The 12471-nt window shown below is 41.0% G+C and overlaps 1 protein-coding gene across 6 annotated transcripts in view; it reads left to right on the top strand.

The window, feature by feature from the left end:
* Positions 1 to 12471, top strand: part of INTS9 (integrator complex subunit 9) — a 104456-nt gene that overhangs the window by 40558 nt on the left and 51427 nt on the right. For all 6 annotated transcript variants that reach the window (XM_001493351.7, XM_014737801.3, XM_014737802.3 and 3 more), the window contains 3 exons: positions 3125 to 3187; positions 6716 to 6855; positions 9093 to 9179. In XM_001493351.7, coding sequence (XP_001493401.3) covers positions 3125 to 3187; positions 6716 to 6855; positions 9093 to 9179 — 290 coding nt within the window. The remainder of the gene's footprint in view (positions 1 to 3124; positions 3188 to 6715; positions 6856 to 9092; positions 9180 to 12471) is intronic.

Raw genomic sequence — 12471 nt, 5'->3', positions numbered from 1 at the left:
AGGGCTTTGTGGAAAGTTTGGGTCTTATTCTTTGGATGATGAGAGGCCACAGAAGGTTGCAGGAGGGCAATGTCATCTTACCCTCTGATCAGGTCACTTTGGCCGCAGTGTGGAGAATGGACTGAGGAGCTGGATGTTTAACTTCCTGGGCAGTGTGTTCTTGGGGGAGTGGGAGGGAAGCGTGTTCTCAGGTAAATTTGAGTAGAGGACCTTCCAGACTCATCTGTGATTCCAGCCTTTTCTGGTAGCCTAGAATGGACAATCTTATAGGTTGTGAAAAAAGAACACAGTTCTAGGAATCTAGTATTTGAGGTGTTACTGTGACTTTAATCACTGACTAACTAGACCTAAAATAAGTGGCTTCAATTATTTTTTTTTCAAAGCTATTATATTTTTGACCTTAGATTATCTTCACGGTAATTCCTTCCTCACATCAGTATTTAGACAGTTAACTTATAAATGAGAGACCAAAGGTACAAAAAATGTTAAAACTATAATCTAGTCAAATTTTATACTAAAAAAAATCGTAGGTAAAGGAAGGTTAAAAACTGTAAAGCTCACCCATGTCTTTCTTAGTCCGATAAATCATTTTTCCTCTCCCAAGTTTCACAGTTAAAAGACTGAATAAGTTTAAAGATCCTTAAAATGATTCATCTGAATAAGGCATTTCCTTCTTGTAATAGATACTGTTAAATAAAGAGGTGCTCTTTTACGGAATTAATTCCTGTAACTGCACCCCAACCTCAAGTGCAAGCCAAATGCATAATTTGAAACCAGATTTCCCACATAGCTAACTGTAAAATTATGTGACGTTCGGGAACCTGTGCACCTGATTTCAGCCTGACTTTCCTTCTGGCTGTAAATCATTGTTCCCTGAGAAGGGCTCAGAAGCATCCCATTACCGGTGCATTGTGAGCAAAATGACTTGCATGTGTATGTGGGAGCATTTCATTATAAGGGAGTGGTGAATAAAATAGCAACATTGTAAGTGCGCGGAATGGCAAATATGCTTCTCCAGGCGAGGAAGAGGGAAAGCCTCAGAGGAGGCTTTGTCCTGTGAGGTAGACATGCCCTGATAGGTAGCATTTGGGGAACTAAGGCTATATAGCCAGTTTAGGACCAGGCAGAGCTTTGAAATTTCCCGTGATTTGTCTTTAATCATTTTTAACCTCATCCTAAGGAAGTTGGGAGTCTTCTCCCATTAAACATAATTGCTCATTTGCTTTGAGCTGGCAGGTAGATTGTAATTAAGAACTGTTTTCAGTCTCTTCTTGGCTCAGCCTTTCGCTGGTTAACTGTACTGACGTAAGAAGAAGAACCAAAATTTACAGTGGGAGGCAAGAGGGGGGAGTATTCTGTCAGGGTTTTGTGAGACTTGTACAAGTTCAAAAGGAAAATAATATATAGTAACTACTGTATTTTCAGATAAGATTGAGAGTAAAACCATTCAGGCTCTGATATCTAAATATACATAGATATGAATCCACAGACATAGATATTCAATGACTAAGGAAAACATGATGGAACAAAACTCTAACAGTATTTTTCTCTTTCTGGAAAAAGCAAACTATGAACCAAGTTCTGTGTTTTACTGATTTTGTTATAAAGTCATAGCTTTAACTTTGTTAGAGCAAAAAATCCTCCAGAGATTTCAGTTTAAAGTGTCAGTGACGGGGGCCGGCCTGGTGGTGCAGCAGTTAAGTTCACACGTTCCACTTCTGCAGCCCGGGGTTCACCGGTTCGGATCCTGTGTGCAGACCTATGCATTGCTTGTCAAGCCGTGCTGTGGCAGGCATCCCACATATAAAGTAGAGGAAGATGGGCACGGATGTTAGCTCAGGGCCTGTCTTCCTCAGCAAAAAGAGGAGGACTGGTGGCAGATGTTAGCTCAAGGCTAATCTTCCTCAAAAGAATAAGTAAATAAAATTTAAAAAAATAAATTAAAGTGTCATTGAGGGAAGACAACAACTCTAGTGGCCTCTAGAGGCATTGTAGCAAACCCTATTGGTGGCCCGCTCATATCTCTTCAGTGTGCCCTGTCATAACTCCAGCTGCCAATACCTGTATGGCTTGGCCTGAGAGCTTCTTCCTGAAGCTGCGCAGAATGCAGGAGTTACTATATTAATATCCCAGGTCCCTTGGCCCTGGGTAGAATAACTCCAAGGTGTATGTTTTATACCATTTCTCAGAGCTTTCCCATGGGAGTAAGTCCCAGTTGCCCACAGTGGTATGTAACTCAATAACATGGCCATTATCAGCCACCTTCCTTTCCCTTTATCACTTGCCCATCCTCCTGCTGTTTTTTTCAGCACCTCCCATAAAAGCTTGCACCCACCTTTTCTCAGGGTCTGTTTGTGAGGGAATCCAAACTAAGACAGGCATATTAAATATGGTAGGTCATGGGTGGAGTGAGGAGTTGTACTATATTCTTTCTTTATTAGTATACTTTTTCTTTTGAATGAATGCATTTGGTTTATAATCCCAAATAAATTGTGTGCTCTTCAAGAACAAAGATGTATTCGCGGAGGTGGTGGTGGTTCTTTAAGCTCTAGCCTCTGCTCTTCATCTCCCTCCTCATTTGTCCCTTGCCCCTTGACTCTTGGTAGGAGGAGAAAGAGGTTCTGAGTCCCAGTCTAGGGCCAAGACTCCTAACCTGATTGCGTAGCAAAGTCACTGGAGGTGCTTGTTATAAATCCAGGTTCTACAGCCTCATCCCTAGAGTTTCTGACCCTTTAGGGCTTTGGTAGGGCCTAGGAATTTTCACTTCCATCAGTATTCGCAAATCATTCTGGTGTTGCTGGTATGGACTACGTAACCATTATCTGGAAAGCATTGGATCGTGAGTTACGGAAGCAGCATGTGTCTACGCATGGCGTCCATGAAGAGTCATCAAGAAATGTGCATTCAAGTCCTGAGTCAGCCACAAACCAGTGTTTTTTATCCTGGAAAGACGCTTAGCCTCCCTGAGCCTAAACAGGGAAGAGTTGGCCTAAATAACCCAGCTTCCCTCCAGCTCTAGTGGTGTGTGATTCTTCATGGAAAGTTTGGTCTGGGAATGAAATTTCTTTGGTGCTGTGTCTGTTGGATATCTCTTCCAAGAGTTTTTTCATTTCATCTCTTTTAGGAGCTAAAGGAGTGCTCGGGTCATGTATTTGTAGATTCTGTGCCTGAATTCTGCTTGCCAGAGGTAAGATTAAAATGAATCTTATAGAAACAAAGCATGTGTCGTCATCTCTCAAAGTGAAGTCAAGAAATAATTTTAAGGGGCTTAGCTTTTCTGTTTTCAAATGGAAATGAATCTGTTGTTTCAGGTACATTGTTATGCAGCTAAAATATGATCATTTAGGAGCTCTTTATATTGTCTGTAAATCATTTAAGTCACTCTCTTCTTCCTGTTCTAGCTCTTTCTGTAATCTCTACTGACACTTGTACTAGGGCGTAGTTTTGAGCAAGGTAAAGAAATAACTCACGCCTTTCAGTTTTGTCATATAATGCCTGTGTTAGATTAGCCATACTTTTCCTAGTCTTGCTTATAGTAGGTAACTGGGAATTGCTGTTATTCAACCAGTGCAGTCAACTGTAAAAATTCTTGTTGACTTGAAATGCCATATTGAATATTGCTTGAAATTTATGGATTCTGAACCCAGTCATGAATGTCTTTTGCTTGCATGTTATTATCACAGTGAGACTTGTAAGAATTTGGGGCCAGTTTCATCGTTTTAAAGGAAATGAAGCTCAGTTTCCCTTAGTTTTAAGGGAACCTAATCTCAGCTGGCAGGCCTAATACTCACAGTGGCCTACATGGAGATCTCAGCAGAAGATAAAGTGTAGGAAGCTAGTAGTTAGTCAGGGTTCCTGAGGAAATCGGTACGAAGCTACCCTCCTGTTCTCTCCATGTGCCCAGTAGATTACGGTGCCTACAGAAAATACTTTCACAATTCAGTGCCGAAGAGAAAAGGAAATTTAGATTGCTGTTTCCCTTATTTTTGTCTTCTCTTTCCATTTCAACACTTTCTTTGATACCCTTTTTTCTCTCTTTGTATGTATATGTGCCCTTTTAGGGTACCAGAGCAAAAGAGAGGAAGGAAGAGAAAGAAGGACTTGGTAATCGAAGGTGGCAGATAAGGGAGAAAGTTGAGATAAAGTACTCAGAACAAGGGTGAAGGTAGAGAGTTACCAAGATTCCGGAGCTCTGCCTAACTGCTACTAAAATCTTTTTGGCATCTTCATGTGTCATTTAGGAATTGGTGGGGCAGTTCCCCATCTGTTCAAAGATTCTTAATCCCAGATGCTGCATTTATTTTCACTTACTACATATGGCACTGACTGCAGCAACCTTCAGTTTATGGACAGCGATGTAGAATTTATGATTTGGTGTTCTGGTGACTTTCTGACTCGCTCCATAGAGTACTAAACTTTGAAATTAGACAGTTTCTGTTTCACAGTTCACCTTTTGCCAAGCTAAAGGATTGTTGGATTCTAGAACCATGTAAGGTTTTTCAACTTGTGTCATAATTTGTAGTTTATGTCAAGTTAGTAGTAGTCGCTATTCTAAGTAATAGAGTGAGGGCATCGTATGATGGGGAGAAAATAGGAGAATCGGAAAATTAGTAGAGAGGTACTTTCTGCAGTCCAGTCTTGGCTGACTTGTGGGTGAGCCAGACAGACCTAATCCCAGTCCTCGTAGAATTTATAATCTAGTGCAACTACCTTAAATATCTTTGTGTGAAGTGTAGGACAGTATAACCAATAAATTATGGTTGTTTTGACTCAATTCATGGTGTGCAGAACCCAAGTGTCTGAATACAACAAGTTTAAAATTAAAATAATCTGTATTGGATTTCATTGAGTGAAAGTATGTGAATAAATATATAAATATGAGTATATATATGTGGTTTGGATGGTAACTTTATTTCTCAGAGGAAAAATGTTTATGTAAACACTCTTGATATATATATATAAACAGACATATATTTTTTTTTCTTCTAGCTGTTCTCATGAAATTTCTCATCATTGTAGACTCTGTGCGCTTATTCTTATATGTTGAAGAGAAATTTCAAATAGCCTCACCTAGTTTCTGTATGTGAGAGGGAAGGTGGAGGGATGCTTTTGAGCTTTATTGATGCTTCAGCTGTCATTCCCTTGTTTTCTTCTGGATCTGTCACTCTAATTCCTTATTTGTTTAAAAATGGTTCTAGAGAGGTAGTGGGGAATAGGACCAGCAGAATGTTACATGACCCCTCATTATGAGGACCATGTATTGGAGCTACAGTGCACAACATGGAGTTAAAGGTGGTGTAAATTGGATATTATTGTCGTTAGGCATTTTATTCACACAGATTGCCATTGCCATGGCAGTGAGTGGCTTCTGACCTCTAATCGGCATGCTCTTCTCAGAAGCTGATTATGCCTTGGCAGCGTTAGTAAATTAACTTATTTTGTATGTAAAGTTCTTCAGCCAGAAAATACCACATCCAGAATGGCACACTGTCCCTATCATTTGCAAAGAGGACACAGACATCTTTGTTACTTCTCTGTGGGGGACATATTAGCTCAACGACTCATTCTCCTGAAACGCTTCCGTGACTTACTCCATGCTGTCGTTAGTGCACCATGCAGTTTCCCAGGGGTAACTTCCATGAGGGAGAACTCACTGACTGAATGATGTCTCTGAACCATGGTGTCTCACTTTTCCCCACAGAGGGTGCTGCTTATAATGATGCATTCCTCCAACAACAGTGCACCAAGGCCTGTCACGTACTGGCTGCCACAGCTAGAAGGGGACAGAGATGAGTCACACAGGATTCTTAACCTCAGAGACATGTAACCTTTGAGGGACAAGGTGATACTTTGAGGTGCCACTGTACAGAATGATAACTGCCGTAAGAGACATATACACAAAGTACCTTGGGAATCCTGAGGAAGAAGTGGTTTCTTTCATCTGGGCAAATCAGGAAAGCTTAGTAGAAGAAGAGACTTTAGCCTTAAAAGAAAGGTAGGACTTAAATTTATGGGGAAAACTTTCCCTTCTACTAAAAGAGTTTTCATAAAATTTACTAAACATGGGTAGCATTTTCCCTCATGTGCCAGCCTATCTTTTCCCTTTTCACATGACCTTTATAATGGAGTAAAGGGTAGATTTAGGGTTTAGATTAGGGTAGAATATGAGAGTATAATTTCCTTTTATGACTCTGCCACTACATTTTTTGGGGCTCCGTATCCAGCACAAGTCTTCAAAAGTTACCTCCAAAAAAAAGTTGCCTCCCACATTTGGCTTTTGAAGAGCTGGTTTCTGTTTGCTGCACTCTCCTTTCCCAGTAACCCATAGCAGCGACGCATTGCCTTCTGGTTCCACTTGCAGCTTGTATTGTGCTCTCTCTGCTTCGTGTTACCTGGTTCACTTGCAAGGCAACAGCTGCTGAAGTGTCCTGTTGTCATTTGTCCTCATGTCTGACTCAGAACTCTGTTTTGGTAAAATCAGAGCACTGCTGGTGGACTGGCTACATTCTTGGTGTTCGCCATCCTGTCCTGCTATTTAATGTCAATATGAGGGAATATCCTAAAATGAGAAAATAGAAGTATTGCAGGAAAGGCATCATTATTCTCTGGTACAAAGACTATTTCTCTTCATCCTGACAACATCATTTTTCAGTCACATCATGTTGATCTATGTGCCCTAAACAGATATGTATCATTCCCTCCCTCTTCTTTGCAGACCGAGCTAATAGATCTGTCTACGGTAGATGTGATCCTCATCTCTAACTATCACTGCATGATGGCACTGCCCTACATCACTGAGCACACCGGATTCACAGGCACGGTGTATGCCACAGAGCCCACTGTTCAGATCGGCAGGTGAGCACATTTATTCTCATCCCATTAGGATGTGGCTGAAGAACTACGTTCAGTGGTACCTATATAATAGAGTTGTGCCAAGACTGATTGCTATTTCTTTCTGAGCAGCTGACCCAAAGAATAGGCATGAATAGACAACTCTAGATAAAACAAATATTCACTGGAATTGCCTACAGATTGATGCTGTGAGAATTCCTCATTAGTCTTTTCTTTTGCCTTTTTTTTTTTTTTTACAAAAACTAGAAGAAGGAGTTCATAGAGACAACTCCTCTATGTAGATGATACTAATTAGGGGAGGTAACATTTAGTAAGGTGCCACAAAGATGCAATGCAAAGAGCTTCAGGAGAAAAGAACATATTTAAGAAAAAAAGTAGAAATTTTATTACTTTGCTTTCAAAATTTCCCCCCCTTTTGTGGTTTAGTGCAGACTGTAAATGGACACAGCTTGTAGAAAACAGAATAAGTAATTAGATGTTTAAGTTGTCTGTACTGTTGACAGAGTACAACTCAGGACTCCAAGGAGTAAAATTCTCAGAGCCTTCCTTTGACTTGGAATGTCCCGCTGTCTCTTCCTCTGCACCTTCCAAGCCGTCGTGATCCAGTTGGTTACTGCAAGTAACTGAAGCATAGTTAGAAAAAAATTATGTGAAGAAAATTACCCCAGAAAACAATTGTGTTGAAGCAAATTAACAAGTATGGTATAAGGTGAAACTATCTAGACCCAAAATATGAGATCTAGATGTCGAATATAGACTCTGAGCTTTGGGTTCTAGTGTCTTGCAGAAGTCCAACAAGATAGAATTACTAGAAGTGAAACAAAATTGGTCTTTGTTTTTGTGTCAAATCACATTACCTGCAGTATATCCAGAAAAACATAAGGGATCTGAGGAAGAGACATTATAGAAAAGTAAAACACTCAAGATGATGGATCAGGGACCAGTCTGTGTCCTAGGGGTTAAGTTCAATGTGCTTCACTTTTGTGGCCCATGTTTGTTTCCCAGGCGTGGAGCTTCACCACTTGTTGGTGGCCATGCTGTGGCAGTGACCCACATACAAAATAGAGGAAGATTGGCATAGATGTTAGCTCAGGACAAATCTTCCTCAAGCAAAAAGAGGAAGATTAGCAACAGATGTTAGCTCAGGGCAAATCTTCCTCAGCAAAGAAAAAAAGGATGATGGATCAGTTTCAATGGGAGAATAAGCTGAAAACATTAGACTCTAGTCTGAAAAAGTTGAAGTGTAAAGATGGGCACACCAGACTGGTCTCCTGAAAGCGACAGCCAGAACGATAATGAGCCTGGATCCCAGATCTTCAAATGCTGGAACTAGTACTGCTCCTTCAACATGAAAGGAGGAGATGGTATTAGGAATAAATAAATAAATAAATGGAAATGAAATGAAGTTTTGTTCAGCATTAAAATGCTAATAAATTTATTGCTTGCCATATCTATATTTTGATTGGGAGAGGATTTAGGTCAATATGGATCATCTATACTGGGTTATAAAGGGGGATTCAAAAATGTTGAAAATCTGTTTCTAGCTTTTTGGTCATCCTCTAGCTGTTCAGGATTCTAACAGTTCTCTGTACCATGTCTTCCTCAGAGCTTGTGGATCATTGATCTACTTGAGTGAGGCATTTCTTAGATCCCCTCGCTTGTGACTCGGTGGTAATCCATCTGGTGATCTGCAGAGTCTGTCCTTTTACAGGTCCTTGATAGGTTTTTAGGATTAGTTCTTAGAGTATTCTTCCACATGGAATTTTGTCAATTCCTAAAACAGTGTCACGAAAACTTATTTTACCAGTTTGAAACGTACATTTAATATCGTCATTAAAAAAAAACAATCCTACCCCCATCCCAGCTGCCACCAAAATCAGGTACTTCACAGTCATTTAACTTTTTCTCTTTTTGTATTTTTAGTTACATAAAGGCAGAGATCTTAAAAGAGAGAGTTAAACCATAGGCTTATATATTTCAGTGTTTAGAGACAAGAAATGTGCCAGACTTGTTTTAAAGGTGAATTAAATCATTTACATTCAGAATTTTGAGCATGGAAATTCAATGAGAAGGCTAGGCCTTTGTTCTGCCTTATGTGAAATGGTGCCCAAGTTTATGTGCAACGGAGAGAAAGGTGATTGGGCAGCGGAAGGTGGGCAAGCCTATTTCTCTTGGCTACAGTGTGTGGTATTTTTCTGTTCCTCTCATGAGCGTTCTTCACTTTTTTTGTTTAAATCCAGGCTTCTCATGGAAGAGCTGGTGAATTTCATTGAGAGAGTGCCCAAGGCTCAGTCTGCCTCCTTGTGGAAGAACAAGGATATTCAGCGGTGAGCGATAGGCCGTTCTGTTCTCTTCACAGTAGAGCCTGAGGTTTTGCAAAACAGTCTCATTTGTTTTCTTATTTTATGCTTAAACATTTACACTGTTAGAACTAAAGATTCTCTTTTCCCTATTTTATGAAAGGGCTATGTTTGATTCAACCAACATATTTTGAGAGAAAGCCATGCCATGTGCAAGGTACTGTGCTGGGCCCAGGGGTTTTTACTAATTAGTAAAACAGTTGGCTCTGTCTTTGAGGTGCTCATGAGTAAATGAGAAATCAGACAAACAGGTAAATTACAATCTTGGATGGCATGTATTATAAGAGTGCTTGATCACAGTGCCATAGGCACTCAGAAAATGAAGAACTCTTTCTGCTTAGGGAAGCTGAGGAGGACATTCCTTAGCAGATGACAATTCAGGTGGGTCTTGGAGGAAGAAAAGGACTTTCCAGATAGAAAAGGTCGGGAAGTGGGGTCCAGGCACAGCATCGTAGCATATAGTATATGCAGGGAACAGTGAGAAATTCAGGGTGAATTAGAATGGGTAGAGTCAAGAGGTGAAAAAGAAAACTAGAGAGGTAAGGTGGAACAAGATAGTGAAGAATCTAACATGTAAAGTTTGAATTTTATATTATTCTGAGTGGGAAGTCCATCAGTGGAGGTTTATAAGGAGGAAAATAATGTGATCACATATTTGTTTTGGAAAAGTAACTCTGGGTGCAGCATGGAAGATGGATGGGAGTGCAGAGATGGGGGCAGGAAGACCAGGTAAGACTTTCAGAAACCTCGGGGAGAGAACAAAGGCCTGAACTAAGGCAGTAGCAATGAGCATGAAGAGTCTAATGTAAAAGAAATTTCTGAGATAGAATTGAAAAGAATTGGTAAGAATTGTGAAAGAGGCTGTGAAGTTGTAGTTAAGAAGGTAGAAGAAGAGCTGAGAGGAAGCCAAGGGAAAAAGGAAGTTTCCCAACTCCCAGGCTTGTCAGTGGTGTCCGATGCTGCATAAATATCATCATGGAGATGAGGCCTCCCGGCTATGGAAATCCCAGAGGTTAGTTTCAGTAGGGTGCTGGGATCAGAGACCAGATTATAAGAGGTGAAGTGGGTAGAAATATAGCAGAGGAGGCAAGGAGACGGCTTGATTCTCCTTCCATGCTCTCGTATTTAATTGGCAGCAGAGGACACCAGTCAGTCTGATACCGCAGTTTCTCTAACCCAGCTGCTGCCATCCCCTCCAGGCACCACAGTCGTCCCAGCCTTCCAGGCCTGGCATCCAGAGTCCAGAGTCAAAACTCGTCCTGTGCCTTCTTAAGTGGCGCATCTTCCACACACTCCTACCCAATCCTCTCTTTGCCAGCTACCTTGCCACTGAGTTCTCTTTCCCTCTAGGTCAGTGATTTGTTAGCCATCTGGTTATCTAAACTTTAGATTGTCTTATTTTTTTGTGGCTATTGTTTCTACAAGAATATGTACATATAGCAAAGAGAATATGCTTTTATACTGTAACTGTTTCAGAGTTTGAGCATGTGGGTCTCCTCTATGCCTTCCTTTGTATACATGTTATTTGTTTAATTTATGTAGCGCTTTGTGTGTGCCAGACACTATTCTCAATGTTTTAATTCATTTACTTCTTTAACGTTATCATTTTACAGAAGAGAAAACAGGCACAAATAGGTTAAGTAACTTGCTCAAGGTCAGCCAACTAGTGAGCGGCAGGATCTGGATTCAAACTTAGGCAGTTGGGCTGGTCTAGTCCAGAGTCCGTGCTCTTAACCACTGTGCTGGGCCACCTCTTGTTGTGTGCGTGTGAGCCCCTCTCATGTGAGGGGAGGAGGAAGTATGTTTAACTGCACGTTTTCTCCTGTGTTTTATGGATCTTCTTTATGTCTCTGTTTCCTTCACTGGGGATGTGGTGTCTGTGTGGCTTCACGTTAGGAAACATTTTCTGGACACACACTCGTCTGAGTGTTCTGTGTGTACATGAATGGCTTCCTTGATCTCACTGCCCTACCACTTAATACAGGGTCCCCTCCCCTCCTCACTTGCATTCTTGTTCTCAGCTCCCTTTCCTCCTGCCCATTGCTGTACCTCCTTCCCCTTTTCTTTCTGTCTCCCATGTGCCCACTGGACCACATGGATCCAGTTCTCTGAGAATATCTCCCTCCTTAGAAACCTCAGGACTTTGTTTTCTTTGCCTGTGGAACACGTATGCCCTGGGTTCCTTTACTTCCTCCTTTTAAGTTTACACCCTTTATAATATTCTGCCACAAATAATTTTGGCACACCAGAAATGATGTTCAAAGGTCACAGTTTCCTGACTCTCAAACCCTGGGCCAAGTCTTAGGAAATTCCACATCCGTATTTTGCCTTTTCTTCGTGACCTTGAGTAAAGTTCTTGGCAGTTTTCCTTTAGCCTCCCATTCTGTGTAAAATACAACAAGATAACTAGCTCACAAAAGAAATGCCATTGTACACTAGGGAGAAAGATGAGGAACTTGAAGGAACAGAGGGCTAGGGAGGGGCTGAAAAAGTTATTTCGTAAGATACTTAGGAAATCTCCCTTTTTAAAAAAAAAACGTGCTAGGGGCTGGCCCCGTGGCCGAGTGGTTAAGTTCGCGCGCTCCGCTGCAGGCGGCCCAGTGTTTCGTTAGTTCGAATCCTGGGCGCGGACATGGCACTGCTCATCAGACCACGCTGAGGCAGCGTCCCACATGCCACAACTAGAAGAACCCACAACGAAGAATACACAACTATGTACTGGGGGGCTTTGGGGAGAAAAAGGAAAAAATAAAAAATCTTTAAAAAAAAAAAAAAAAAAAAAAACGTGCTAGTTGAAATAAAACCTCGAATTTGCTATCTCACCCTCGTGGGCAAAAATCAGAAACCATTGAAAGCACTTGGTAGAGGAGCAAGGAGAATAATTTGGAAAGACAGTATTTCATTATTTCCTGCATCGTGACCGTATTTCTGATCCTGGTCAAGTATTTTGTTTTGCCTTTGAGTGTGAGCTGAGCCATAGTTACTGATAAAGACAAGGATCTAATTATTGGAAAGAATATGCTGAGGTGTTAGACAAACCAAGAAAGCTGTGTCCTCTTTTTCTCCTGGATAAACTCAGCATAAATATTAGAAGCAGTAGAAGGATTTGAAGAGTTCTTCTGAAATAGTCCCCTAGAATCTCAGCGTGGGCCGGAATACTGAAAGTGCTTCATTAGGGCAACATTTATGCTGAAGGATTAACGTCACATTTTAATTTCTCCTTCTCACAAGCCAGTTCTTATCTAGTGAACCAAAGTAC

Source organism: Equus caballus, chromosome 2 (genome assembly GCF_041296265.1).
Source record: "Equus caballus isolate H_3958 breed thoroughbred chromosome 2, TB-T2T, whole genome shotgun sequence".
Classification (NCBI taxonomy): domain Eukaryota; kingdom Metazoa; phylum Chordata; class Mammalia; order Perissodactyla; family Equidae; genus Equus; species Equus caballus.
This window is presented reverse-complemented; position numbering and strand designations above follow the sequence as displayed.